Here is a 27,500-nt window from a genome sequence, read left to right on the forward strand (position 1 = left end):
TAGTACTTGAGTATTTTCGAAGAAAACATACATTTGTGGCAAGAATGGTAGAAGAATTTTCTGGATCGTGCATTTGTGGTATCTGAATAAAATTAAGGACAGGATTGTAGTGGAGCGATGAAGAGAGCGACGAGCAAAACGTACTTTCAACTAAAATGCTAATATACATACCTAAGTACATATGTATGTATGTGCATAGATACGTATGTGCATACATAGATACGTATGTGCATAGATACATACTATGTGCATAGAAACGTATGTGCATAGATACATATACATATAAGTGTCCGCATATATTTTTTCTCGTCACTTGTTCTGTCGCTTCACTGCAGCAAAACCAAGTTGTGGGGAAAACCCTGACGATATGCGTACAATTGAAACCATGGGTTTGAAGATAGCGCAAATTGATGTGAAAATTTCAATTTCATATTAAATATATTTATGTATGTATGTACATATGTAAAAATGTAGTTTCGATTTAAAAAAAATCGGATAAAGTTTTTCTTTCGCCATTCATACACCTCTAATTTTAGTATTTACTAAAAAAAAACTCAATGAAATTCAAAAACTCTATCTTGCATTTGGTTTTACTCAATACCAATTTGAGCTGTCGCAGTGTTATCAAAAAACAAGTAAGAGCAGCGCTGTCTTCGGCTATGCCGAAGGCTTCATAACTTTCACGAACATCTGCAAATTTTACTTTGACAGATTACTGCTTTTGAATACATCTGCATACATCGATAGAGGAGTTACATACTTATATAAAAAATCGCATCTAAACAATCAGAGGTATCGAAGATATACTTTATATGGCACCAATCTAAGTGATTTTCACTGCTATGTGATCGGTATGTAAACCGGTAACACAATTTATTGGGCTTAGTTTCCTACATAAAGGAGATATATGGCAAAAACTGGTATCTGAACAATCAGTGCTATAGGAGATAAAGCTTATACAGCATAGATTTTGAAGATTTTCTCAGTAGACTTTGTATTATTATTTATAAAATATCTTACGAAATTTATCGGTTTTAGCTGTTCAAATAAAGAAGTTTTACAGTAAAATCCCATATCTGAACAATCAGATGTATGGAAGATATAAGTTGTAGTCATCCGATCCTTGTTATTTTCACTGTAAGTATTCTGTTAATAATGAGTGAAAATGGTGCGAAATTTCATGTTCCTAGCTGCATAAATGGAGGAGTTATGATAAAAGACCTCATATCTGAACAATCAGTTGTATGGGTTCTGCAGGTTATAGTGACCCGATCTTTGTTATTTTCACTGTAAGTCTTCTGTTGATAATGAGTGAAAACAGCGCGAAATTGCATGGTCCTAGCTACATAAATGGATGAATTATAACGAAAAATCTCATATCTGAACAATCAGTTGTATGGGAGCTATAGGTTATAGTTACCCGATCTTTTTAATTTTCACTGTAAGTTTTCTGTTGATAATTATTGAAAACAGTGCGGAATTTCATGTTCCTAGCTATATAAATGGAGGAGTTATAACGAAAAATTTTATATCTGAACAATCAGTTGTATGGGAGCTATAGGTTATAGTGACCCGATCTTTGTAAGTTTCATTGTAAGTATTCTGTTGATAATGGGTGCAAGTACTGCAAAATTTCATGTTCGTAGCTGCATAAATGGAGAAGTTATAACGAAAAATCTCATATCTGAACAATCAGTTGTATGGGAGCTATATGTTATAGTGGTCCGATTCTTTCGGTTCCGACAAATGATTAATGCATTATAAAAATACACCCACCTACCAAATTTGATACGGATATCTCGAAAACTGAGAGACTAGATTGCATACAAACAGACAGACAGACGGACAGACGGACAGACGGACATGGCTAAATCAACTCAGCTCGACGTTCTGATCATATAAGTATACATTTTAATGGGTCTATCTCTTTTTGTTCTGGTACTTACAAACATCGGACCAAAGTTATAATACCATTTCATGCTCATGAAAGGTATAAAAAAAGTTATCTATGGGTAGGTTCAGAAGGCGCAGCAGTTGAGCGCAACCGTTGCTAAAAAAAAATCAGTGATCGTTATGCGTCTTCTGAACGACTTCATACATTTGCTGTCAAATTCAACTCTCAAATGATCAGAAAAATATTACGATCATCTAACACGCAACTATTCAGTTGATCAGAAGTACGCAACAACGCGTTCAGAAGGTGCAATCGCACCAGTTACTGAGCTGTTGCGCCTTCTGAACGTGCCCAATGAAAATTCGTTTCTCTTGAAATCAAGTTATATGGCTGCGTATGTATGTACATATGTACATATTCCGAAATTTTTTTTATTTGTAAAGGCTCTCAAGAAAAACTAAAAATTCATATAAAATTATGGACAATAAATAGGAAATAAATTTGCTTCTATAACAAATTTCTTAAATCAGTATGCAGCTCTTAAGAAGAAAATGCTCGTACATCTCGTCGCTACCATGTCCAACTATCGAATGTGAAAATCGGCACTTCAAAATTTTGATTTGCCACTAATAATTTTATTTCGTATAGCAGCATTGCTTAAGTTATTGTTGTCGACAACTTGTTTGTTGGTTAATGACTGCAAATAGTTTTATAGAAAATTAGAAACGAGAAATAATACTTTCATAAAAATTTAAGTACATACATACATAGATTTAAAAAGCTGCTTGAATACAAAAGTTTTATGAAAATGTCACATTAAACAACTGTCTAAATCTACGTTATTTTTTATAAATAAGGCCGTAAACATTTCCTTACATCGTCAAATTCCATATTCTATTTTTACTCTTTCAATTTCACTGACCAGCGCCGCAAACGATATCAACTAGTAGGCTAACAACCATAATTGAAATTTTATACGCAAGTACTTACCGTACTACAAGTATACGGAGAGTAGATTTGCTACTCCCTTTTGGCAGCAGCAAATATCTCGCGTAGGCGATGAGAGAAAGTAGAGTACGTACTTTGGTGGAGTAATAGCAAGTACGTCAAGTATTTACTCTCTCAACGCCAAGTAGGGTATGTATGCGGTAAAATAGTAACAATGTGTTGGGAGTAGAGTACAATGCAAGGAGTACTTATTGAACGAAATGCGGCAAATACACTTGCGCTGGACTCTAATATATATATTTCATTAATTTCTTTAACATAATTTAAATGGAAAAAATAAATAAAAAACATGAAGTTAAAAACACAATTTATTTCTTTTTTTTCCTTTGTACACTTTTTTGAAAAACTTGAGTTCACATTTTCAGTGATTTCTGGCGATAACTGAAAAGTTACCCAAAAACATATTTCGTAAATATTTCCAAGATGAATCTTTGGACATTTTTTAAATGTTATTTTCGTGTCCAGCGCCCCAAAATAAGTTTAAATAAATAATATAAAAAAAACTTTTTAATATACAACGCTTTTATAAATGGACTAAAAAGTAGAAAATAATACTTCTCAGTCCCATAGAATTTGTTTTGATAACTTTTGATTTTGAAATTTTAGCAAAAGTCATTATAAACAATCTATGAAATTGAAAATGAAAAACGTGGAGCGCATGCAATACAAAGCATTCGATTTAATTGACAATAGTCAAACTACATAACGTAGACCTAAAATTTCTACAGCGAAAGTAGAACTTTGAAATCGATTTTAAGCGGTCGTTATTCATATTCCCACATACATACATTCATATATTACTTTTCATATCAATTCAAGTGTATTACATGCGCCCCACGCTTTTCATTTTCAATTTCATAGATTGTTTATAATGACTTTTGCTAAAATTTCAAAATCAAAAGTTATCGAAACAAATTCTGTGGGACTGAGAAGTATTATTTTCTACTTTTTAGTCCATTTATAAAAGCGTTGTATATTAAAAAGTTTTTTTTATATTATTTATTTTCTACTTTTTAGTCCTGTCTGAATAAAATTTTGCAATAGATATTAAAATAATTCAACGATATTAATAGAAAGGTGCACACACATGCATTTACATATGTATGTATATACAAACGAGCACCAATTAATTTTATTTAAAGAAATGGCGTGTCGTCTATTTCCGCCGATATGCGTGTATAAACCTTCCCAAAGTCTAGCCAAAAAGCCAGCAACTCACACAACAGGTTCCCCAGAGCAATTCGCTCGAGAAAGTGGTACCCGGTACACGTAATACGTGGCACACAGCACAACAATCCGCCAAAACAGGCAACCCGGCCCAAAATTACCACCGTAGAAGGCAGAAACCCCGAGCGGCAGTGCAGGAGCCCAAGAATTACACTTAAAACGGCCACAGGAGCTTAAAAAGACCAACTGGACCCCAACTGGGCCGAAGGTAAGTAGTTTCGGACTAGTCCCAAACTGGTTCCCAACTGGTTCCCGGACTGGTCCCCGACTGGATACCAACTGGTCCCACGAACTAGTTACCAACTGGCCCCAAAGTGGTTACCAACTGGTCCACCTATACCTCAAGTGGTCCACAAGTCACTTCACTTACAAAGCATTCGATTTAGTTGACAATAGTCAAACTAATTTTATTTAAAGAAATGACGTGTCGTCTATTTCCGGTGTAGCAAACGTAGTACATAGGGCGACATCTAGATGTCATCTACCTCGCCCTATTCACTATGCATTTTTATAGGAGCTTTTCAAAGCTTTGCTTTGGTGTCGGAACACAACATTGAAAGTTTCTGGATCCACAACATTGAAAGTTTCTGGAACACAACATTGCAAGTTGATAAAAGCGTTGTAAAAAGAAACATCTTCTTATTTTGTATTTTTTTCCTCTTTAAGTTTATTAATGTGCGCATGTATGTACATGCGCACTCTTAAATCATACTTATTTCCCTCAGCTCTTTGCACATCACGCCAAGGAGTATGATTATGATATGAGTATGATTAGTGTGACCACTTTTCAAAAGACTCATTTACGTACACAAAAGATTGTAGCAACAAAAAATTTTAAAGAAAAGTTTGTTTATTAGTCGATATCCAAACACATTTTTGACGTACAAACTTCAGCATATTTATTTGCGAATTGAGAAATATTTAGGTACATACATACATTCAAAGCTGAAATAATGCAATTGCTGCTAAATTACAAAAGTGTCGGCCTGTGTGTCAATTCATTGATCTTGAGTAGTTTTCCTGAACGCGCATTTTCCATCTGATGCAATTTCTTTCAGCATTTGAGGCTGCTTCTTTACGCATTCGAAAAATTCCGTACAAGTCATTTTAATGTTGTACCGAACAAACAAAAGATCTCGCAATGTCTCGATTTTCAGTTGTGATTTCTCATCGCTCCAAATCTGATTGATCAAAGAAAATACGCGTTCAATACGCCCACTTTTAATTTTTGTTTTACCTCAACGGCCGCTATACCGCACTTATGCCTCAAAACGACAAAAAGTCAAATGACACTTAACGGACACAAGAAAAACACAAATAGAGTATTCAGCAGACAGCGTTGCCAGTGTTGGGGATTTTATCGTCATTTTGACGATTTTTTTAATGAGGTGTTTACACTTTCCATCAACTGATTCATTATAATATTTTTAGTTTTTATTAGTCAAAATTTGCATGTACGTATGTATGTTGGGCGCTCCTATCGATAAAATTTACGTACAACAATATTTCTTCGATTCAATTTACGTACATTTTCGTGATTTTGTGGTTAGCTTCGGTACACAGTACATGGCTACAAATTTACGTACTGTACGTGTCATTTACGTACAGTTGGTCACACTAAGTATGATAGATACCTCTTGTTTAAGGGTGGATATGACGTTCGGGGGCATTTCAGTACATATGAATGCATATAAGTAGAACAAATTATGGATGGTGAGTGGGATATATTCAGTTTGATCATACTCGCTGCGCTTCTCTGATTGCAATACACACACCAACTTCAGGCTAAAAAGGCTCACAAGTAAATTTTTTTCGACTTTGCAAGGTTGTAGTAAAACCAACGCTTTTTTATTACTTCATTATTGCTGCAAAATTTTTGCTCATTCTTTGCTACTGTTCGGTAAATAACTATGCACTTATATAAGTACATGCATATGTATATACAGTGACTAAAACAAATGACCACGTGTTGATCTTTTTAAATATTCGTAATATTTTTCGAGATAATTTTTTTTTGATACTTTTCTATAAAAACATCGTCCAAGCTTTACCCAAAAACATATCAATCACAGTTTCAAACTTTATACAAAATTTCCATCAAAATTTCAACTTTTTAATCTGAAATTTTAGTTTCTACCGTCTAAAAAATCGCGTGGATGTCTAAGAATTAATTTTTGGCGACGAAGTTTTGCACTTTCCATATAATCAGGAATTGCTTTTAAAATAAAACGCGGGAGACAGAATTTCAAAAAATCAACGCCAGGTTTTGTAAATTGTACTTGTTGTATAAAAAAAAAAACGAAAAAGTATTTGATTGAGAATCGCTCAGCACTCCTGGACCATTACAAAAGCACTATGAAAAATACAAAATAAACTTAATAAAGAAATTAAAATTAAAACAACAGTTTATTCAATTCAGTGTTATATTTAACAATTTTTACGAAGTAAATAAACTTACGTCTCCTTCCATTGCGGCGTCTTATATTTTTAGTATCACATCAACGAATGAACACAACGCAAAGCAAAGCAAACGGACCGAGCAAGACATTCGAATCATTTGTGCTATTTTTAGCATTTTGTGTTGTCGTAAGTATTGCCTCTCTCTTCATTCGTAAAATAATTGAAATATGTACAAGACAGTGAGCCCATGCCCAAAACGAGAACGGCGAACCTCATTGTATTTCAACCTTTAAACCCACTTGCTGTTGAGTGGACCAATACCGTGTACGAAACCGAATTAAGGCAAACATCGACAGTTGTAATGTGTCACACTGTGTGCAAAGACAATCGAGTCAGCTTGTGCAGATGTTTAATATGTACATATGTATGTATTTAGTTGGTTTATAATTATTTTTACCTTCCTTTTATTAACTCGGGATGTAACTATGTAATATTGTTGCGCCTAAAAGATGCAGCGATTTCTATTCTCAAGTTACATACCTGATGACAGTACGAATGGCAATTATAATAGGGAGGTTTTAGTTTTTTAAACTATAATTTTATTTACATCGAAATCAAAGCACTCTCATCAGATTCGCCTGCGATCAAAAACAGTTATAAGCAAGTAAGCGTATACCCGTTTTTTTTCAGAGTATTTCTAGTACTGCGGGCACATAGCTGTTTTGGTCAGTTCTAAAATAAAAGATATATAAGAGAATGGCAAATGCAGTAATGTGGGCAATAGTTAATAAAATATGCAATAAAAAAAAATTTACAAAAATCATGTAACCGTTTTTGTTGGCGCAGCGACGATATGCTAGTGTTGGCTAAACATCGATAATCTATCGATTGTATCGATTGCTCCGGCACTATTAGTCTATCGATAGTTAAAAAAACAATCGTTAAAACTATCAATTGCTACGAAGAAGAAATTTTCGGTACTTTTCATAAATAAAAAACAATTTTTTTTTTACATATTGGTAACTCTTCAACAAGCTTGCTTTCACTTTTATTTTATTTTTGAAATAACGTAAACGTCCGTGAATTCGGGAAATCCTCTTTATAAAAGGGGGTTCAAATCGCAATACGACGCAGATATAGCTGTAAGCTTACTACAAGAAGAATACAGTTCGATGATTGCAAGCGAATTACTTACTAAAAACCAAGACAAGACACCAGTAAAAATACTATCTCGGCATGCTCTTTTAAGAGTTTGACAGTAGACTCATTACTTTTTTGCCGTCAGCCGTGATATTCTCCTTCAAGCGGGCCAATCAATGACATTAGGCAATAGATAAAAAAACCAGTTATTGATAAAGACCAATGTCATCTAGTATATTGGGCTTTTTCATCTAATAGCTTGAAAAAAGTTGCTGATACGTTTTATGTATTCCTGCAACATCAATGCCATCTGAGCGAATACTTTACAAGGCTGGTCAAATACACAGTGAGAGAAGAAATAGATTAAAAGATACAAATATGAATAAGATTTTATTTAAACCATACTTCGATTAAAAGCAAATCAGCCGTATTCACATTCTGATACAAATGGTTTTGCATCTCATTTAGGTGCCGTGTAATTTGGTAGCTCATTAAAATTATAAAATAATATCAATAACTGTAAATTAAATGTATGTATATTATACATATATGTTTATCTACGTATGTATATCAAATTATGTTTTATGGTAGTTTTTGCCATTAATTAATTAATTTATTATTTTATTCCAAATTGGGCTCCTTCTAAATAAAAGTTTATTTAATAATTATATATCGAATTAAAATGAAATGCCAAATTATCTTAAATTTTTGGGTTCTAAAGATTTCGTGTATAACTACAACATTGTTTTAAAAATGCTTTATTTTAACCTAAAGCTATCGATACTATCGAAACTATCGTTTTTTCGCACATTTAACACTAATATATGCGTGTAAAAAAGAACACGCCTAATGGAGATCAGACATTGGAAAAGGGTGCTGTTTTTGTGTCTTTAAGCCTACTCACGTTAAAAACGGGGGATGAACGAACACCAGCGCAAAGCGTGCTGTCTTGCAAATACAGCCACCACAAGTGAACGATACTTATAACAGCTCATACTGATATTGACTTCGGCAAACCTGTACTCCGAATGATCGTGCACGAAACCAGCAACCGCCGTATTTGATCGACTGCCAAAAGCACGATACTGCATTTGGCCGGTTGCCGAAAGCATGAGAGCTTATGTGAAAGACTGGCGAAGGCAAGATGCCGCAGTTAGCTAACTTGATTTGTTGCAGAAGTTAAACCGCCGCTTTTGGTTTGTTGCTGAAGGCGCGTTTGACGTGTTGCCGAAGGGATGATAAATACTGTAGTTCAAAAACAATTCAACGACACTTGCTTGTTTGAAATGAAGCATTGATATGTACATACATACATACGTACGTATGCACATTCCTCACAACTAGCCAGCAGTGAGCAAAGCAATTGAATGGTAGACGCGCTATAAATACATACATACATGCATACGAGACGATAAATTACCCTTTACCACATTCGTCGTGATTTCAGCAATAAGTGAAATGGCTTTCAGCAACAAGTCAGATGATTTTCAGCAACAAGTCAAATGGCTTTCAGCAACAAGTCAACTTCTGCAACAAATGATGAGCTCTCATGCTTTCGGAACCGTTCAACTGCCGCGTTTGCTAGTTTCGTGCACGATCATTCAGAGTACAGGTTTGCCGAAGTCAATATCAGTATGAGCTGTTATAAGCATCGTTCACTTGTGGTGGCTGTATTTGCGCTATGCGCTGGTGTTCAGTCATCCTCTAATTTCGTTTAGGTATCGATATTTGTATCGCCGCTGCTCAGTCATACAAAGCAGCAGTATTGATTGAGTATGAAACAGTTGACGTTCAACCAATGCCAATCCCTGATGGAGATCTGCGTTGGTCGTTTAAATTTTTTTTAAATATTCGTTATTCTGCATTTGAGATAAATTATGTAAATCTCTTCAATAACACCAATGCCTTCCCGTAGAGGCGAACCATTGGTTTTAAATTTTTGTATCCAAGCAGAAATGCAATTGAGTTACGGGTTAATAAGAACCAAATCTGTTCTTATGTTATTATTTGTAAACATTTCTTAAGTTCGACGAATAAAAAAGCCCAAGAAATGGTCATGAAAAATTTATTGAGCCAAATTCTCTTAAGCAGTACGAAGTTCTTAAGAAATTTTCTACTTTATACTATGGTTTGCTAGAGTTTGTTTGTGAAGCGTTCAAGGCATCCTTGTTTTCAACAAAAATATATGCCCATTCCTTATTTCTAAAGAAAAAGTGAGACAGCAGGTTATAAAATATCAGATATCAAAACTCCTTGGACACTACTGTTCACACACTCGAAATAATAGCAATTTATTTCTTGACAATTTACTTAAAGGTCTGTACTTAGCTTTATACATTGAAATAAGCAAAATAATCATGATCGTTAAAATTAAGCTTGGAAACCCTGAATAAGCAAAATAAGTAATTTCAAGCAAAAGCTTGAACTTTTCGGCCCTGGTGATAACCAATCAATCAATTTACATTATCTCGGTTCCAATAACACTGGTTTACATCAAAAACGTTCTATGGATGCCACTATACTATTGAGAATTGCTCGGGGATTCTGAAAATCGACATATTTTTTTTTTTTATGGATAACTTTTCGAGATATTTGCAATTCACGTATATCTTACGAACTAATTGAATAATCGCAATACGAGATAAGGGAAATGAAATCTAATAAAATTCTCAATAAACCGTATATACATCTCTTTTCAATAGCCCTGATAGCTTCTGAGAAATTAATTAACCATTTCTGACACCTCTTGCTTTCGATGCAAACACTCTACCTACTCAGGTGTACGGGGCGTATTAGTAACACTTTTTTCTGCTCATACTTCATACAAAAATTACTTGCGCATTTTCATTTGACCAATCATTACTTTTTTATTTATCCATCGACTTTCTTCATTTATTTTTTTCTAAGGAAACAGGCTTTAACACGAGTGCAAAACATTTACACAGACACTGTCATTTTTTTAATTTTTTTCCTGTTAAAGTTTGATTTTTTTCCATTTTTTCATCAAAAAAACAAAAAATCTGGAATGATTAACTAATTTCTCAGAAACTATCAGGGCTATCGAAAAGTAATGTATGGAAACTTTTATTTGCTTTCATTTGCCGTATCTCGATTATTCATTGGTTCGTAAGATATACGTGACTAAGTGGAACCACTCTTTGTTTTTAAGCTGAATAACGGTAAAATGAAAATATCTCGAAAAAGTATCCATACAAAAAAATTTAACTCGATTTTCGGAATCAGCGAGCGATTCCACATACAAATTGGATAGTGGCGTCTGGAGAACAAAATCAAAATTCGATTTGTGATCCAATGTAACTAATAATCAAGAATTGTTTATACCCGCATTTTGGCACTGATTTGAATGTGCCATCTACCAATTGTTGGCGGCAACATGAATACACTGTAAGAAAATTCATTTTCTATAATTGTTTCCTTTTACAAGATGTTTTCTTTTCATTCCGAATTCGTTCAAAATGTGCTAATTTAAAAACAATTATTTCAATGTCAATTTACTCTATGTCGCACCAGTATGCGAAACAGTGTCAATTGACCTCATTTCCGTTGATCTTGTTACCCGCCACCATAAAATAAGTTGGCACGTATCCCAGGATTTATTTTTATTATTTTTTTCTTCGGAGATATGAACTGTCTAAGTTTGGATTTTTCCATCAACCAGGCAAATTATAGGTATTCGCGTATTGATAGCTTTTGATAACTATCAAAAACTATCAGGTTTTGCTGTTCGTGCACACAAAAACGCAGCAAAGTAGGGGAAATTGAAAGATCAAACTGACATTTAATTTAGATGAAAAGCTGCTAGTTTCTGCTGGAAAAATTTTTGCCAGCAGCAATTTGCCAGCAATAAAAACAGCCGATCAAAGTCATCTGTTTATAAATTATGAAAAACCAATGAAATTACTCCTGGTGATTTTTAAGTATAAAATCACTTCCTAGAACTGCAAATGTTTCGAAAGAACGCAAATACTCGTATACTTACTTTTGCTGAACAAATTGCTTTAGTCAAACTTGAAATCTATATTCTTTTCATGTTTTCCGTTTTATGCTTTTGTATGTAAACAAAATTTAGATAAGCTGTACCAAAAACTTGCAAGTTTTTGCTGAACAGTTCGAACAGATATAAATTGATTTGAATTTTGCTGTTGAGAGTTTTCTGCATATCTCGGCTTCTACTGATCGTAGAGACTTCAACTTAACACCATTTGAAAGCTAAAGGTACAAGCTCCATGTATTTTGGTATTTTAATTTTTGTCGTTAATTTTCATTTTTTTCTAAACAGCTTAATTTTTTAAGTTGATTTTCACAGTGTTTACACGAAATTTTTAAGTTTAAAATAACACCATTGGTGGCGCACTCGACTTCCTTATTAGCTGAGGGTGGTGGGGCTTCTCTTATTGGTGTACGGCAGCGCTTCGTGGGATTCAGTCTCCAAATTTTAGCCAGCGGCGGCAGTTGGAGAGATGGCACCACCTTGTCTTTGACGGTGGTCGGTGGGTGAACTGGCGACACGGCCCTTTTGGCGGCGGTGAACGACGGGTGCACTGGCGACACTGTTTTTGTGGTGGCGATGGACCGGATGGTGACCGGGTGTTCTCAAATCTGTGATACTGGCGGCTGTAGTTCGCCGGAACACTCTTGCACAACACAAACGGAGTTTATTGGCGGAAATCAAACAGTCTCTTAATGTTTTTATTATACTTTATTGATACGATTTTGCCAATGAAAAATTTAGTTATTTCAAACAATTCGAGCGCAAGTTGCAACTTATACGTAAGGTTTTGCGTAGATATTTCGTGCCCGAGCACTGCAAATCTTTTTTGGATTAAACGGGAAAAATATGTGGTATTTCTAAAGCGCGTGAGAATTTTTAATTCAATATAAGATTAAGTTTAATTTATTCGCGAACGAGCACTGTAACTTTTCTGAGGCTTACAAAACGAGTATATAAAATGTAGTAACAGCTGTCATTAAATGCAGAGCATATATATACATACAATTGTGTATACAGCGATTTGGTAGTGATCGAGTTGGGCATGCGTTGCCAACCACTCCTAAGATAAGCTTACAAAGGGTGTACACTAGAGGTAGTTCAAAGTACAAATTCAAAAGATACAAAATTCAAGAGATACAAAATTCAAAATGAAATGCACACTAGTAAGTTAGCTACAAATTGAGTTAATTAAATATAAGTGTTGCAGTGCTCGCGTAGCCATCCTCCCGGCCCTGGCCGCGGTAAGCGGCTAGTGCATCCTTCAGCTCCCGTAGAGCCCTCATTGCCTCGTGAACCAAAATTTTGGTAGCCTTGCTACGATAGCCAGCAGTCTGGAATCCCTTCCCCGTGAAGCGGACTTTACGGTTCCCTCCGGTGGGATGGTGTCTGATGTGCTTGTAGCGCGGTGATGTACGCCTTGATCCCCCACGTTGGGGAGCGTTTTTGTTTGTTTGGTCGAGGCGTTTGGGGGGCTGCACTGCGGAGTTCGCCCTCGTGCGGCGGCCTGCCGGTGTACCATTTCGGTGCAGTAGTGTGTGATGCTGTAGGGAACAAATGCGGCGGTTGGTAGTGGACGTGCACTAGGCGGTCGGATGCGAAAGCGCCAGGCAGTTAGTGCAGTACTTGTGCGCCCTTGCCAGTAAGAAGCGCTGCTGCGGCTGTACGCCTAAAAACGCTGCGCATACTCGTAGCGCATGATGGCCGGCGCACAATCTGCACCGCTTATAATCCTCCGTGGGATGATTCGCTGAACGTATATTGTGGGTGGTTCCAATCTTTAGGAACGTTCGCGGTGCTGGAAAGAGTTTATATACGGAAATTTTTAGTGTTTCGTATATTACAATATGGGAGGCATAGGAGAGAGATACGAGAGTGTGTATGTATGTGTGGTGTGTGAAAAAACGATGTGCAGCCATTTGGCTGTTTATTCATGTGAGGACTTTATGGAGTGCTAATCGGTTTCAATGCGAGAGGGGGTATCTTCGCTCGAAGGCAAAAATACTAATTTTACTAATGACCGAGTGAGTAGGCCAGTTGGGTGCGGACGTCGACCACACGAATGTGTCCATCCTTGCCAGGGTGCAACCTTTCGATGCGGCCCAGGCGCCATTCCGTGGGCGGGAGTGTGTCATCATTAATGACTACGCATTCTCCGATTCTGGGTTCTACTTGAGCATTCTTCCACCTGTGTCGCTTATGAAGGTCTTTGAGGTAGTCTTCCTTCCATCGTTTTGCGAATTGGTGGTATAAGGCCTTGAATTTTTCCCATCTATTAATGAGCGAGAGTTTTTCGTGATTAGATTCTTGGAAAGATAGGAGGGGAGCACCCCGGAGGAAGTGGCCAGGTGAGAGCGCAGTAAAGTCCGTCGGATCTTGGGTGAGTGGAGATATCGGACGAGAATTTAACACAGCTTCTACTCTTATTAAAAGGGTAGTAAACTCCTCAAACGTAAAATTGTGGGGCCCGGCAGTCTTTTTGAAGTGAAGTTTAAAACTTTTAACTGCCGACTCCCATAAGCCACCCATGTGCGGGGCGCTGGGAGAGATAAATTGCCAATTAATTCCCTGGGGTGCGTTTTTTTGAGCACCATCACGGGATACAGTTTGGAGACAGACCGAGAACTCCTTTTCAGTGGCTCGTTTGGCTCCTATAAAGGTTTTGCCATTGTCACTCATCATTTTAGCGGGGTAAGCACGGCGACCAACAAAACGAGCAAAGGCGGCGAGAAATGCCTCTTTGGTCAGGTCTGAGCACAGCTCGAGGTGTACCGCCTTTGTTGTGCAGCACACAAAGACGGCCACATAGCCTTTCACTAAAGCGGGGGATCTTAGCATGGAGGCTTTTATTTGAAAAGGCCCAGCAAAATCGACACCGGTGGTGGTGAAGGGCGGAGCGAAGGTGCATCGTTCGGGCGGCAGGGTAGCCATAATCTGCGAGCGAATTTTCTGTTTGTGAATGGTGCATGATTTACAATGATAAATGCATTTTTTGATGAGGGGTTTGAGCTGGGGAATGTAAAATTCTTGCCTGGTCATCTGCTGCATAAGTCGTACTTCTGCATGGAGGAGTAGATCATGGAGAAACTTTAGATAGAGGAATGCGAATCGGGACTTTTCCGGAATTATAATGGGGTGACGCTCGTTATAGCTCAGGGTAGCATGAGCAAGGCGTCCATTGACGCGGAGAACTCCATTTTTATCCAAGAAGGGGTTAAGAACTAATAGTGAACTCTTTTTGTCAATGGGTTTTGAGTCTTCCAAGCGGGCCCTTTCATGGGAGAAATGACGGGTTTGCGTGATTATAATCAGACGAATTTTCGCGTAGCGGAGATCATCATGTGATAGCGGGGATGATGCGCGGTCATGAGCTCCTGGCGCTTTGTCTTTTAGTCGCCTGATGAACTTGAAGACGTAGGCCATCACTCTCAAGGCTCGAGAGAAAGAGGAAAACCTGTCCAGAACGTCGGGATCTTCTTCGGTGGTGAGTAGTGCATCCACTCTTCGCACTTCCGGCGGGTTGACATTTCGAACTGGGGGTTTTGGCCATTCTTCGGGGGGCTTGGATAGCCAATCAGGACCGTTCCACCATAACGAAGACGCTGCTAGGTCTAGTGACTTGCAACCTCTTGTGCCCATATCTGCGGGGTTGTCGCTGCTGCGTACATGTCACCAGGTGGCGTTTCCGACGAGTTCCAAGATCTCCGCGGTCCGATTCGAGAGGAACGTTTTCCAAGAGTGGGGTGGTTTTTCCAGCCATGCCAATACAATTTCAGAGTCAGACCATAGTACCAGTTTTCTTTGAGAGAGGTCGAGATGGGACTGGACAGCTGCGACAAGTTTGGCTAAGAGAAGAGCTCCGCAGAGCTCAAGCCGGGATAAACTAGTTGTTCGAAGGGGTGCTAACTTGCCTTTGGAAACCAGAAGATGGGAAGAGGTACTGGAACCATGAGTAGTTCGAACATATACGTTGGCACAATATGACTTTTCTGAGGCGTCACAGAATCCATGGAGTTCAACATGCTGGTCAGGAATAAAGTTTACCCATCGAGGAATTTGAATGGTCGAGATTGTATGGAGATTGGTTGCGAACTGAGACCATTTAACAAGACGGAGGGGTTTGACTGTCTCGTCCCAGTGAGTTCCGTCGATCCAGAGCTCTTGTAAGAGAATCTTTGCCTGGATCATTATCGGGGTAAGCCACCCTGCGGGGTCAAAAAGTTTCGCGACAGAGGAGAGAATCTGTCGTTTAGTGCTAGCAGATGAGGCTGGGATGGAGTCGATCGTATAGGAAAACGTGTCTGTGAGCGCATTCCATTGGATCCCTAGAGTCTTTGTGATACTTGCTTTTTCGAACTCGAGAAAATTAGTATCGAGCAAGTCCTCTTTCCTTATATTTTTAAGAACTTCTGGGTGGTTCGCTGTTATTTTCTTCAAGGGAAAGCCTGCCGAGTTTAGAGCCTGGATGACTTGGGTGAGAGATTGAGTGGCGATTGTCAGATCGTGGCTGCCAGAGAGTATGTCAACCACATACGTTTCTTTATTCAGAATGGGGGCGGCCATTGGGTAGTTGGTTTTTTCATCTTGTGCTACTTGGTGAAGTGTGCGAATGGCGAGGTAGGGCGCACAGTTTACATCGAATGTGACCGTTTTTAATTTATAATCTTGAATGGGACTGGTTGTGGGTGAACGAAAGATTATTCTTTGAAAGTCCTGGTCTTCGGGATGTAGCAGTATTTGTCTGTACATCTTTTCGACATCACCATTAAATACAAATTTATACATTCGCCACTTGAGGATGAGAAGCATCAAATCAGGCTGGAGAGTTGGTCCGGTATATAATACATCGTTAAGAGAGTAACCGGATCCCGAAATTTTTGATGAATTAAAGACAACTCGTACTTTTGTCGTTCGTTTTTCGGGCTTAATGACCGCATGGTGAGGGAGGTAGAACGACATGTACTTGCCTGAGAGGAATTTTTCTTGGGAAACCGTTTTTACCATGTGGTTTAGGGTGAGGTATTCTTCCAGGACATTATCATATGAGGCCTTTAAATCGCCCTTTTTGAGGAGGTTTCTCCCCATTCCGAGAAATTGCTGATGCGCTGAGGATTGAGAGTAACCTAAAGAGATTTCTTTGGGGAAACTTGGCTTGAACGGAAGCCTGACCACATAACGACCATCAGGGTTGCGAGAAGTGGTGGATTTATAGAAATCTTCACAAAAGTCGTCTTCAGGGGTGGTAGGCTTGAGGTTTGGAACTTCTTCTAGTTCCCAAAACCGACGCAATTGTGAGTTGAGATGCTCATTAGAAATTTCCTCTATTTGTGTAGAGTATAAAGCTATGTTTTCGTAAATCTGACCACTAAGTATCCAACCAAATATTGTCTTTTGAGCTAGCAGAGTTGGTGAAATTTTTTCAATGCCCTCCTCGATTATTTGAGGGATGATATCACTGCCTAACACAAGGTCAATCTGGGATGGGGAGTGGCAGTTTGGATATGCCAGTTCGAGATGAGACCATTTTTCTTTGTGGTCATGATTAAGTGGGAACTTGGGGAGCATTTTTGTCAGCTGTGGTAACACGATAGCTTGAGCATTTATTTTAGTTTGGAGATCGGCGGAGACCAAGACTAAAGAGCATAATTTGTTCGAAGTTTGAACAACTCTTCCACCCATGCCCGAGATTTCAAATTTTGAGGATTTGCAGGGCAGCTCTAGCTTATTTTGAGCTTTGGTGGAGATAAAGCTTCGCTCTGACCCCTGGTCTATGAGAGCTCTGAGTTTAAATATTTCTCCTCGGTGTGATACCGGTACCATAGCTGTAGGGAGGAGTATTCTGCTCTCATTCTCTGAGTAGAATGATTGCACCTGCGTACCTGAGGCTTCTTGTTCGTCAGTGTCTATTTGAGTTGAAGTTTGGGAACTTAAGTTTGTGGAGGTTGTGGTTGCCACTGGTGAGTTGGTTTTTTGCACTCTTGGGGGTTGCCTTTTCGGCATGGAGTTTGCGACTTCATGGAGCACTGAGTTGTGCCGTTCATTACAATGGCTACAAATTTGGGTGCTAGGGCAATCTTTCAACAAGTGTGACTGGGATAGACAATTGAAACACATATTATTTTCTCTTACGAACTTCTTGCGATCAGGGATTGACAACTTTCGGAATTTGAAGCAGTTCCACAGCGAATGAGAGGAGTTCTTATATATCGAACATTTGTGCATTATTCGCTGCTCTGTCACGTGAGATTGTATTTGTGATATCGATCTGTTTTGAAAGTTTTGAGAGTGAGGGGATTTAAAAGGTGGTTTGTTATGAGAGAAAGGCGGCTTTGAGGAGCTATTGGGCTGAACAGGAGGTCTCGCCTTCGGCAGGCGCCATTGATCCACTCTTTCGACCGCTTCATAACGAGTAGTGAGGAACTGGTCCATTTGGGGCCAGTTAGGGAGGTCTTTCCCCGAGCTGAGGGATTGTTCCCACAGGGATACTGTGGTTTCGGGAAGCTTAGAGGTTACTATATAGATGAGGATGGGGTCCCAATTTTAGGTTGAGACTTGCTGAGTTGCGAGAATGTGAAGGCAGTTGTTTACTGAAGACTGCAGCCTTTGTATGTCTTCGCTGCTTTCGGTGGGAATGGGTTTGAGGTTCATTAAGATTCGTATTTGGTTGTCTACCAAAATACGCTTATCGAGACCGAAGTGCTTCCCATGCGAGATTAAAGCTTTCACCACAGAGAGAGAATTGCTTTACTATTTGGTTGGCTTTTTCTTGAGTTTTGTACCTGAGATGGTACAACTTTTGGCCTTGGGTGAGCTCAGGATGATTTATATATACCGCTGTGAACATATCCCGGAAAGAGGGCCATTGTTCATAACTTCCGTAAAATACTTCGGTGTCACAAGGAGGGACGGCTAAGCCGAGGCCAGACTGGCGTTTGGGTTGTGATGTAGAGGGAGTTGGCATGGGATTGCTCACTTGCTTATGAAGATGGAGCTGGTCAGCGATTTGAGCTTTAGTGTCTTCGTATTGATCGAGACAAGACCGATATTTGCGAAAAGCACTAGCTTTGAAATCTTCGGGAAGGTCTTGCTTGTCTGCCTCTACAACTACATCGTAAGAGTTTTGAACTCGATTCCAAAAATTATCTAAACTCGTATCTTTAATTTTCAGGGTTGATTCGGAGTTGTTTTCGAGAGGGATAGATCGGAGTCTGGAAAAATAATCGATCAAATTATCAGTCTCGGCAATAAACTTAACAGAGGCTACTTGCTTCTGCTTTTTTGCATTTTTTCGGGTCGAGACTCAATCTCGGTTGAGACGGTTTTCTAATCGTCACTCATTGTGGGAAGTAGGGATTCTTCGTTAAGCTCCGAGAAAATTTAGTCTGAGTGGGCTGGGGTCGAGAGACTGAGAGAGAGAGATACCTGAGGGAGATTTAAAGAACCCGAGAATACTACAAGAATGTAATTTACAATTTAATTTTTTTTTTTTAACTAAATGCAATTCCTCTTAAAGGAATGCCAGAAAAGTAAATGCAATTCCTCTTAAAGGAATGTCAGAGAATTTAATGCAATTCCTTTTTAAAGGAATGCCGGAGAAGTATATATACAGAGATATAATATGAGTAAATAAATAATTAAATGTGTAAGTTTTGCGATTATGCCAGTGCTCGATTGCGAATTAGAGAAAAATAGAGATTTAGTTTGTTTACTAATTTATTTATTTAACCGTTTTTGAGAATATAGTTATTTCTAGAAACTTGCTCAACGAATGGAAGAGTACGAGATTTTATTTATTTTACGTAAATGCAAGTTTTTTTTCACGCGACTGTAACCCCAATTTTATGTATATATAAGAGGACCACACAGTAGAAGAACGAGAATGCGCTTTAATTGCTTTTGGTGAAATGCAAATTTAATTCACGGGACTGTAATCAATTGTATTTGTATATCAACGCCGTCAACTTTTATTTATTAACTTTATCGCACTGCAAACCGACCACTGTATCGCACTAGTTGTGCCTCTGTTGCGTCTTTTGTCGAGAAATCGCGCCTTTTATTTTTAATTAGGGAAACACTCCTTTAGAAATTCTTTACGTTTATCTATCGTTACGTTTATCTATCGCAATTATTAAGATAAATTTTAGTTTTGTATACGTATATAGGTACCTCCCAAGCGAGAAATGCGAAAGCGGGAGATGAGGTAATGAACGATTACCTATGTACTTGTATGTATATGTGTATGCATAAGTATGTGGACTGTATGTACAAAGTTGAGGAGAAGTTTATATGTATGCATACATTTACGTATTTTCGGTATCTTAACTTGCGGGACTTATTTACACGAAAATTGAAAAAATATATATGTACGAATTTTCTGGAGATATCTTTAACGGTATGAGGGTCCCGTTTATTTTATTTTTAATTATTGAAAAAGGCGCAAAAGTTTGGCACGAATTTTAGGTTAATATATTTTTTCCCAATATTTTACTGCGATATATGTATGTGTGTATATTGTAGTTATCGTGGGAACGAGTATGTAGCACTAAGAAATAATAGGCTTACTTACGGTTTACAAAGGGACTTTTTATTTTACTTCCTGCTGGTTCGGGGTCTGCTGGCGCAGAAGGACCAAATGGCGGCGCACTCGACTTCCTTGTTAGCTGAGGGTGGTTGGGCTTCTCTAATTGGTGTACGGCAGCGCTTCGTGGGATTCTGTCTCCAAATTTTAGCCAGCGGCGGCAGTTGGAGTGATGGCACCACCTTGTCTTTGACGATAGTCGGTGGGTGAACTGGCGACACGGCCCTTTTGGCGGCGGTGAACGACGGGTGCACTGGCGACACTGTTTTTGTGGTGGCGATGGAGCGGATGGTGACCTGGTGTTCTCAAATCTGTGATACTGGCGGCTGTAGTTCGCCGGAACACTCTTGCACAACACAAACGGAGTTTATTGGCTGAAATCAAACAGTCTATTAATGTTTTTATTATACTTTATTGGTACGATTTTGCCAATGAAAAATTTAGTTATTTCAAACAATTCGAGCGCAAGTTGCAACTTATACGTAAGGTTTTGCGTAGATATTTCGTGCCCGAACACTGCAAATCTTTTTTGGATTAAACGAGAAAAATATGTGGTATTTCTAAAGCGCGTGAGAATTTTTAATTCAATATAAGATTAAGTTTAATTGATTCGCGAACGAGCACTGCAACTTTTCTGAGGCTTACAAAACGAGTATATAAAAATGTAATAACAGCTGTCAAAAAATGCAAAGCATATATATACATACAATTGTGTATACAGCGATTTGGTAGCGAGCGAGTTGGGCATGCGTTGCCAACCACTCCTAAGATAAGCTTACAAAGGGTGCACACTAGAGGTAGTTCAAAGTACAAATTCGAAAGATACAAAATTCAAGAGATACAAAATTCAAAATGAAATGCACACTAGTAAGTTAGCTACAAATTGAGTTAATTAAATATAAGTGTTGCAGTGCTCGCGTATCCAACCATCGTATTCCTTGTTTAATTCTCTACAAAATCGATTTGTTTGAAAAGTGGACGAACATACGGACTTTTACTAAAATAAATATTCATACGACAAACTTAATTTTTTTGTATGAGCGATAAATTTATTTTATAGTATATTTTTTGAAAATTCAGTTATGCATACAATGTAATTTGCTTGAGCAGGTTAACAATAACAATTGTGGTACCTTCTAGAACAAACTAACAACTAAGTATGGAAGATACGAGCAACATTAAAATTTAGTTTACAGGAATAGTGCGATATGTTATTTTTAACAACGCATTTTATTTTAAAAACAAAATAGTTTAATATAATTGAATTTTTAACTATAAAATAAATATAATATCCTTATTTCATGACTCTTAGTTCTGTTGACTGTTCGTGTAAAGAATAAGGTTTTGCAACTAATTTATCTGTCGATAAAGGAATCATGCAATGGAACGTCAAAGTACCCTTAATAATGTATGCGGAATGAAATACGAACTGATGCAGTAAAAAGAAACAGCTATACTTTCGGATTCAACAAATACTGTTTTCCCACTCTTATAGATATTGTCGAAATTTCCAAGAAACATTTTGATAGAAAAGACTCATGTCCTTAACGAGTGGCCTGTTTAAGTTTTCAGGCATAGTGCGGAGGGCTTTTTCAAAAATGTTATTTTGGGACTTTATTGTGCCAACTTGAGTTATTATTATTTTTAGCCATTTAGACGATAATTAGTTCAGACTTATATTTAGGTGTCCTTTTATGGTCCCCAATGAAAAATATTTCCCTAATCCGTGGTACAAAACTAAAATGAATGTAGTGCAAGCAAATTTTGGGAAAGCGCTCATAGCCGCTTTTAATTTGCCTTTTCAACGTTTAAAAAATCTTGGGTAGAGTGGTTTGCACATATTTCACTACATCCCTGTCTCATGCATAGTATCTAATGTTTTTTGCTTGCTTTGCACTTTATTGTCATTACCTTAGCAAACGTCAAGCTGTGAAGTTGTACTTTATTGTGCTCTGATTTTGGCTTTCTACTTACTAAATTCATTGTGCTAATTCTGTGTTAAAGTAGTGATAAAAAGTGCTTATGAGCATAAGAGTGTGAAATAATTGAAGCTAAGTGAAAGTTATTGGTTTTATATTAAAGTTAATTAAATTTCACTAGCATACATTCTAATTTTGCCGAGTCATTTGTTGCTATCATTGTTTTAAGAATTTAAGAATTTCTGATTCTTGTTTCGGTCTCATTTCGCTGCTATGTGAAACATTTTTTTGAACTCGTGGGTTTTCCTTCTAGTGTTTTCCTATTCTTTAAAGCCGACATTTCCTTTGTAAATAAAGTTTTTTTTAAGTCTCATAGAGAAAAAATTAAAAAGCAAGTTACTTTTCGTGACATTGAGTTTCGGTATACAAAATTTACAAGCAAATTTTCTGTGTTCGTTCGCTTTCAAGGAAATTATTTCAGCATTATAACATACAACGAGGTAATTTTTAGTGTAATGCTACCAGAACTTTTTTAAATCTGCTTAGAAATTGTCCGCATTTCATTCCGCATACGTTAGTTAAACAAAGCTGGAAACGACTTTCTAGTTTTTAAATTCAATTTATATTCTTTGTTAGTTATAAAACTTCAAGCAATATTCAGCAATGATTTATTTGCCCATGGGAAAAATTGTTTAGGTGTATGGATCGGATTACGTATCCGTTGAAGGTTTGCTATGGCCGCTAATATCTTTAACGTCCCCCACCCTATCATATGCTCTTTTACCATGTGAAGTTGGAAAGAATGCCGGTGAGCTTCAACAAGTTATTATCAAAATTCAAAACAACCACGAAATTCTTTCAAGTATGTATTCTAGACAAAATAGAAGATATTCCGAAATAGAATCAAAATCATCCATCGAGCCCTTTTTGAGAAATTTGGATCTGTCTTGAAAATTGCGTTATTTATCGATAAAAAAGATTTCATGCAAATAACTATCATAAAAATGCATACAGATGTAAGTATATAATTATGTACAAATGTATATGTATCATATCGCTACCTAAAGGTGAAAAGGTCACAAATCCACTTTTTCTCAAAATTTGATTTTTGATGCAGAATGACAGATAAAGTGAAACTACATCAATTTTTCGTCTCTCCTGTACAATTTAAAAAAATGGTGCTACATCAGATATCCCAAGCAATAATGCATTGCCTGACCGAAGCAATGATGGTACACTCTACTATGTATTTGTTCACTTATTTAGAGAAGCAGACGGAGGCGCAGGATTTTTAAAACTTTGTGTATGTATTGTAGCACAGTAAAATTAGATAAATTTGGTAGATAAATTGAAAAAAATTTGTAACAGCGATTTTTTGATGCAGTTTACTTCTATTTGACACGTAGATCATGGATCCACAGTCTTGCCCCTAAATTTCATTTGGCAACATTCCGCCATCTTGGAATTAAGTTTTTTTGGGTTTCTTGCGATTTGCAAGCTTATTTTGCATTTTTCTTAAAAAATGGTTAAATACAAATATGTAGAAAATTTAATTTCCCATTTTTTGACAATTTCTGTTGAAACTACATAGCATATTGAAATTTTAAAGTTGTAGAGAATTTCATTTTCCACAACTTTTGTAGGGGATGCGCCGTAAAACTCATTTCCACACCTTCACCTGCTTTCATGAAAAAAAAAAAAAAATGTTGCCCATGGATTAGTCCTACTGGGGAAACCACGTTTGAAAAACGCGCCAAAAAACTCTACCTCAGCGGTGCACTATGGGCAATATGAGGCATTTTCTGATCAAAAATCTGTACCTTTTTTGTTTTTAAAGTTACGATCATGAAATTTTGCGTGTAGATAGTGCAAACCATTTAAATTTAAACCACGCATTTTTAATTTTTTCATTTGGTTCCCGAGATATAGACCAATATGTGGACTTGGAAAACATAAAAAGTACACTTTCTGATTAAATGAAAAGAAGATATTTATTTTACTATTGGTATTAAACGATTGTTTGTATAAAATACTAGTGAACCCGCATGGCGTTAAGACGCCAAAATTGAGTTGAACATTTTAAACAGATGGAAACACTATTCACGAACCTTAATAAATATTGCAAATGTTTCAAGTAAATTCGTCCATCCCTTTTTGAACGAAGAGAGGTCTCACATGGCGCCGGTTTTTCATTTCCTCAAAATTCAAACCACCCTGCACCGCTAAAAAAGTCGTAACTTCAAAAAATAAAACCTTGGTGCACATTTAGAATGACGGTGCTGATCTGATGACTTTCACATAAAAGATCTGATGACCATAACAAAAAAAATATTTATTTTTAAAAATTAATCAAACTAATTTTTTCGGTATATTATGGGTTTATTCGAAAGAACATATATTCCCATTAGTTATAGCGCATTCTTTTAACCCAGTTCTCCAAGACCTTGGTGACGGTTTCTGGCTCTATCGTAAGAAATGCCCGACATACGCCTTAAGGGCCTGAATCGTTAATAGATTGTTCGCATTATATCGGTCCTTCACGGCATGGCACAAAAAAGTCTAAGGGCCTGAAATCGCTGCTCCGCGGGGGCCAATTGACTTAACCGAGACAGCTGATAACACAATTACCGAACTTTATCGCAACGAATAGATGGCAACCCTAACAAAAAATATTTTCAAACTAAAGTTTTATTAAAACTCTTTCTTTTGCCACTCATCTTTTAATATTTCATTAAAATTGTGTAAGAGCTAAATAAATTAGGCTTTTCTAACAGGTGGCAACCCTCTGCGAAGCATTTTCAAACTGAAATCTTTTAAAGCTCTTTCGTCTGATACTTTGATACATAATTCAATTGCCTGAAGTATTAAATTAAATTTAATTTTTTTATCACCTGGCAACTCTCCTAAACAGTTCAGATATAAATCTTTTTCAAACCCATGAAGATTTCTTAGCACTCTTTCGTTTAACGCCCATATTTTAATACTGCATATAACATGGTTTTAACTAAATTTGGTTTTTAAAGCAGGTGGCAACCCTTTTCAAACAATTTTCAAATTACTACCTTTTTAAACCACTGGACACCGACGCTCCAGCTCTGAAAGTTTTCAACTCGGAACCCGCTGGTGGTAGCAGAGGAAGAGGAAGGCCCCCACTGCGATGGAAAGATCAGGTGGAGAAGGACTTGGCTTCACTTGGCGTTTCCAATTGGCGTCAGTTGGCACAGAGGAGAAACGACTGGCGTGCTTTGCTGAACTCGGCCAAAATCGCTTAGGCGGTTACAGCGCCAAAGAAGAAGAAGAAGAAGTCTGGACCCCTGTGGGGGAACATTTTTATATTACCTATGTAATTTTCCTGTTTAAAATTTAATTTGATTTTTTAAACAGTTTTTTTCACAGTTAAGTTAAGAAGCAAAGCTTTAATAACCATTTTGACTGATACCTATGGCAACTCTTTTCAAAAAGTAAAACCCTTATTGCACATCTGCAACCAAGCCTTTTAATTTGACACCTCATTTTTGAAAATCGAGGCAAGGATGGGGATATGATGGTATTGATTTATAAATAATCTCAACATGATTTTTTAAAAGCTGACCATTCTTTTCGGAAAAGTAAAAGCCTACTGCACATCTACACATCAAGCCCTTTAATCTGATACCTAATTTTTGAAAATGATATGAATGATATAGTTAAATTCGTCTTTTTAAACAGGTGGCAGCTCTTTTGAAAAGTAGTTTCGCGCTAGGATATTCTTAAATATTCTTCGTCTTACATTGCGATACACATTTTAGTTAACTGATGAATTAAGTTGAATTATATTAATTACACATGTGGCAACTCCGCTAAATATAGTTCAGAAATAAAGATTTTTCAACTCCCATTCGATTGATACCCATATTTTAATAGTTAATTTAACTTATTTAATAATTTGCATTTAATTTTTAAACAGGTGGCAGCCCTCTTTCAACACCTCAAAAATATTTTTTTTGTTCAAACTAAAGTTTTCTTTCGCTTGACATCATTTTTTGGACTTTTCATATAACTCGTGGATAGGTTAATTAAATTCGACATTGCAAGAAGGTGGCAACCCTCTTCAAAATATTTTCAAACACCTATCTTATGAAGGCCCTTTCGTTATGCACCCATATGTTGAAACATATTTCTCCTAATTAATTTTCTTAATTCAAATTGAACTTAATTTTTTAAACAGGTGGAAACCCTCCTAAAGTTAAGTTAAGAAACAAATATTTTCAAAACCCTTTCCACTGATACTCATTTTATAACAATTGATTTTTTTTTATATAATTTGAATGTAATTTTTTAAAAGGTGGTAACTCTTTTCAAAAAAGTAAAACCTTATTGCATACCTGCAGTCCAAGAGATTTAATGTGACACCTTATTTTGGAAAATCAAACGAACGGTGCTGCTATGACGGCATTGCTTATTAAATAATTTATATTCAATTGTTCTACAGGTACAACTCTGTTCGAAAAATAAAACCAGTTTGTACATCTAAAGGTCAAGAACTTTAATTTGACACCCCATTTTTGAAAATCGAGCGAACGGTGCAGATCTTTTACGCGGAACAAAAAATGCCTTCGCGTATTATTTTGAACTTAAGTTTTTAAAAGGTGGCAACTCTTTTCGAAAAAGTTAAACCTTATTGCACACCTTAAGTCAGAGCCCTTTGATTTGACACCTTACTTTTGAAAATCGAACGACCGGTGTGGATCTGATGGCATTGATTAGTAAATTATTTGAATGCAATTTTTTATCAGGTGGGAACTTTTTTCGAAAAAGTAAAACCTTGTTGCACATCTACAGACTAAGCGCTTTAATTTGACATCTCATTTTTGAAAATCGGGCGAACGCTGCACAAAAATTCCCTTCTCGTATTATATATATAGATTATTTCAGACATATGTATATATTTTTATACCCGAGCGCACTTGTGCACAAGGGTATATTAATTTTGTTCACATAACGGTTGGTTGTAACAGCCAAAACGAATTGAGATAGATATAGACAAATGTATACATAAATGATCAGGATGAAAAAAGAAATCGATTAAGCCATGTCTGTCTGTCCGTCTGTCCGTGTACACGATAACTCGAGCAGAAATTGAGATATCTCAACGAAATTTGGTATGTAGGTTTCCCTTAATCCAAGGAAGGTTGGTATTGAAAATGGGCGAAATCGGACTTTAACCACGCCCACTTCCCATATAACGGTAATTTCCAGAAATACGAAAACTGCGATATTTTAGTAACTACTGAAGATAATTCACTCAAAATTGACATTTACAATAATTTTTAGACGAAAAATAAG

At 37.0% G+C, this 27,500-nt stretch overlaps 1 protein-coding gene across 1 annotated transcript in view; it reads left to right on the forward strand.

The window, feature by feature from the left end:
* LOC118749249 (structure-specific endonuclease subunit SLX4-like) overlaps window positions 1-6,680 on the forward strand; it is a 53,518-nt gene extending 46,838 nt beyond the window's left edge. Inside the window, exon 5 of the mRNA XM_036484047.1 lies at window positions 6,621-6,680. Within this exon, the coding sequence (XP_036339940.1) occupies window positions 6,621-6,638 (18 nt within the window). The 3' untranslated portion in view covers window positions 6,639-6,680. The remainder of the gene's footprint in view (window positions 1-6,620) is intronic.
* Window positions 6,681-27,500: the final 20,820 nt, after the last annotated feature.

The sequence above is a fragment of the Rhagoletis pomonella genome, unplaced genomic scaffold, assembly GCF_013731165.1.
Source record: "Rhagoletis pomonella isolate Grant_MI unplaced genomic scaffold, Rhpom_1.0 Rhpom_scaffold_00014, whole genome shotgun sequence".
Lineage (NCBI taxonomy): Eukaryota > Metazoa > Arthropoda > Insecta > Diptera > Tephritidae > Rhagoletis > Rhagoletis pomonella.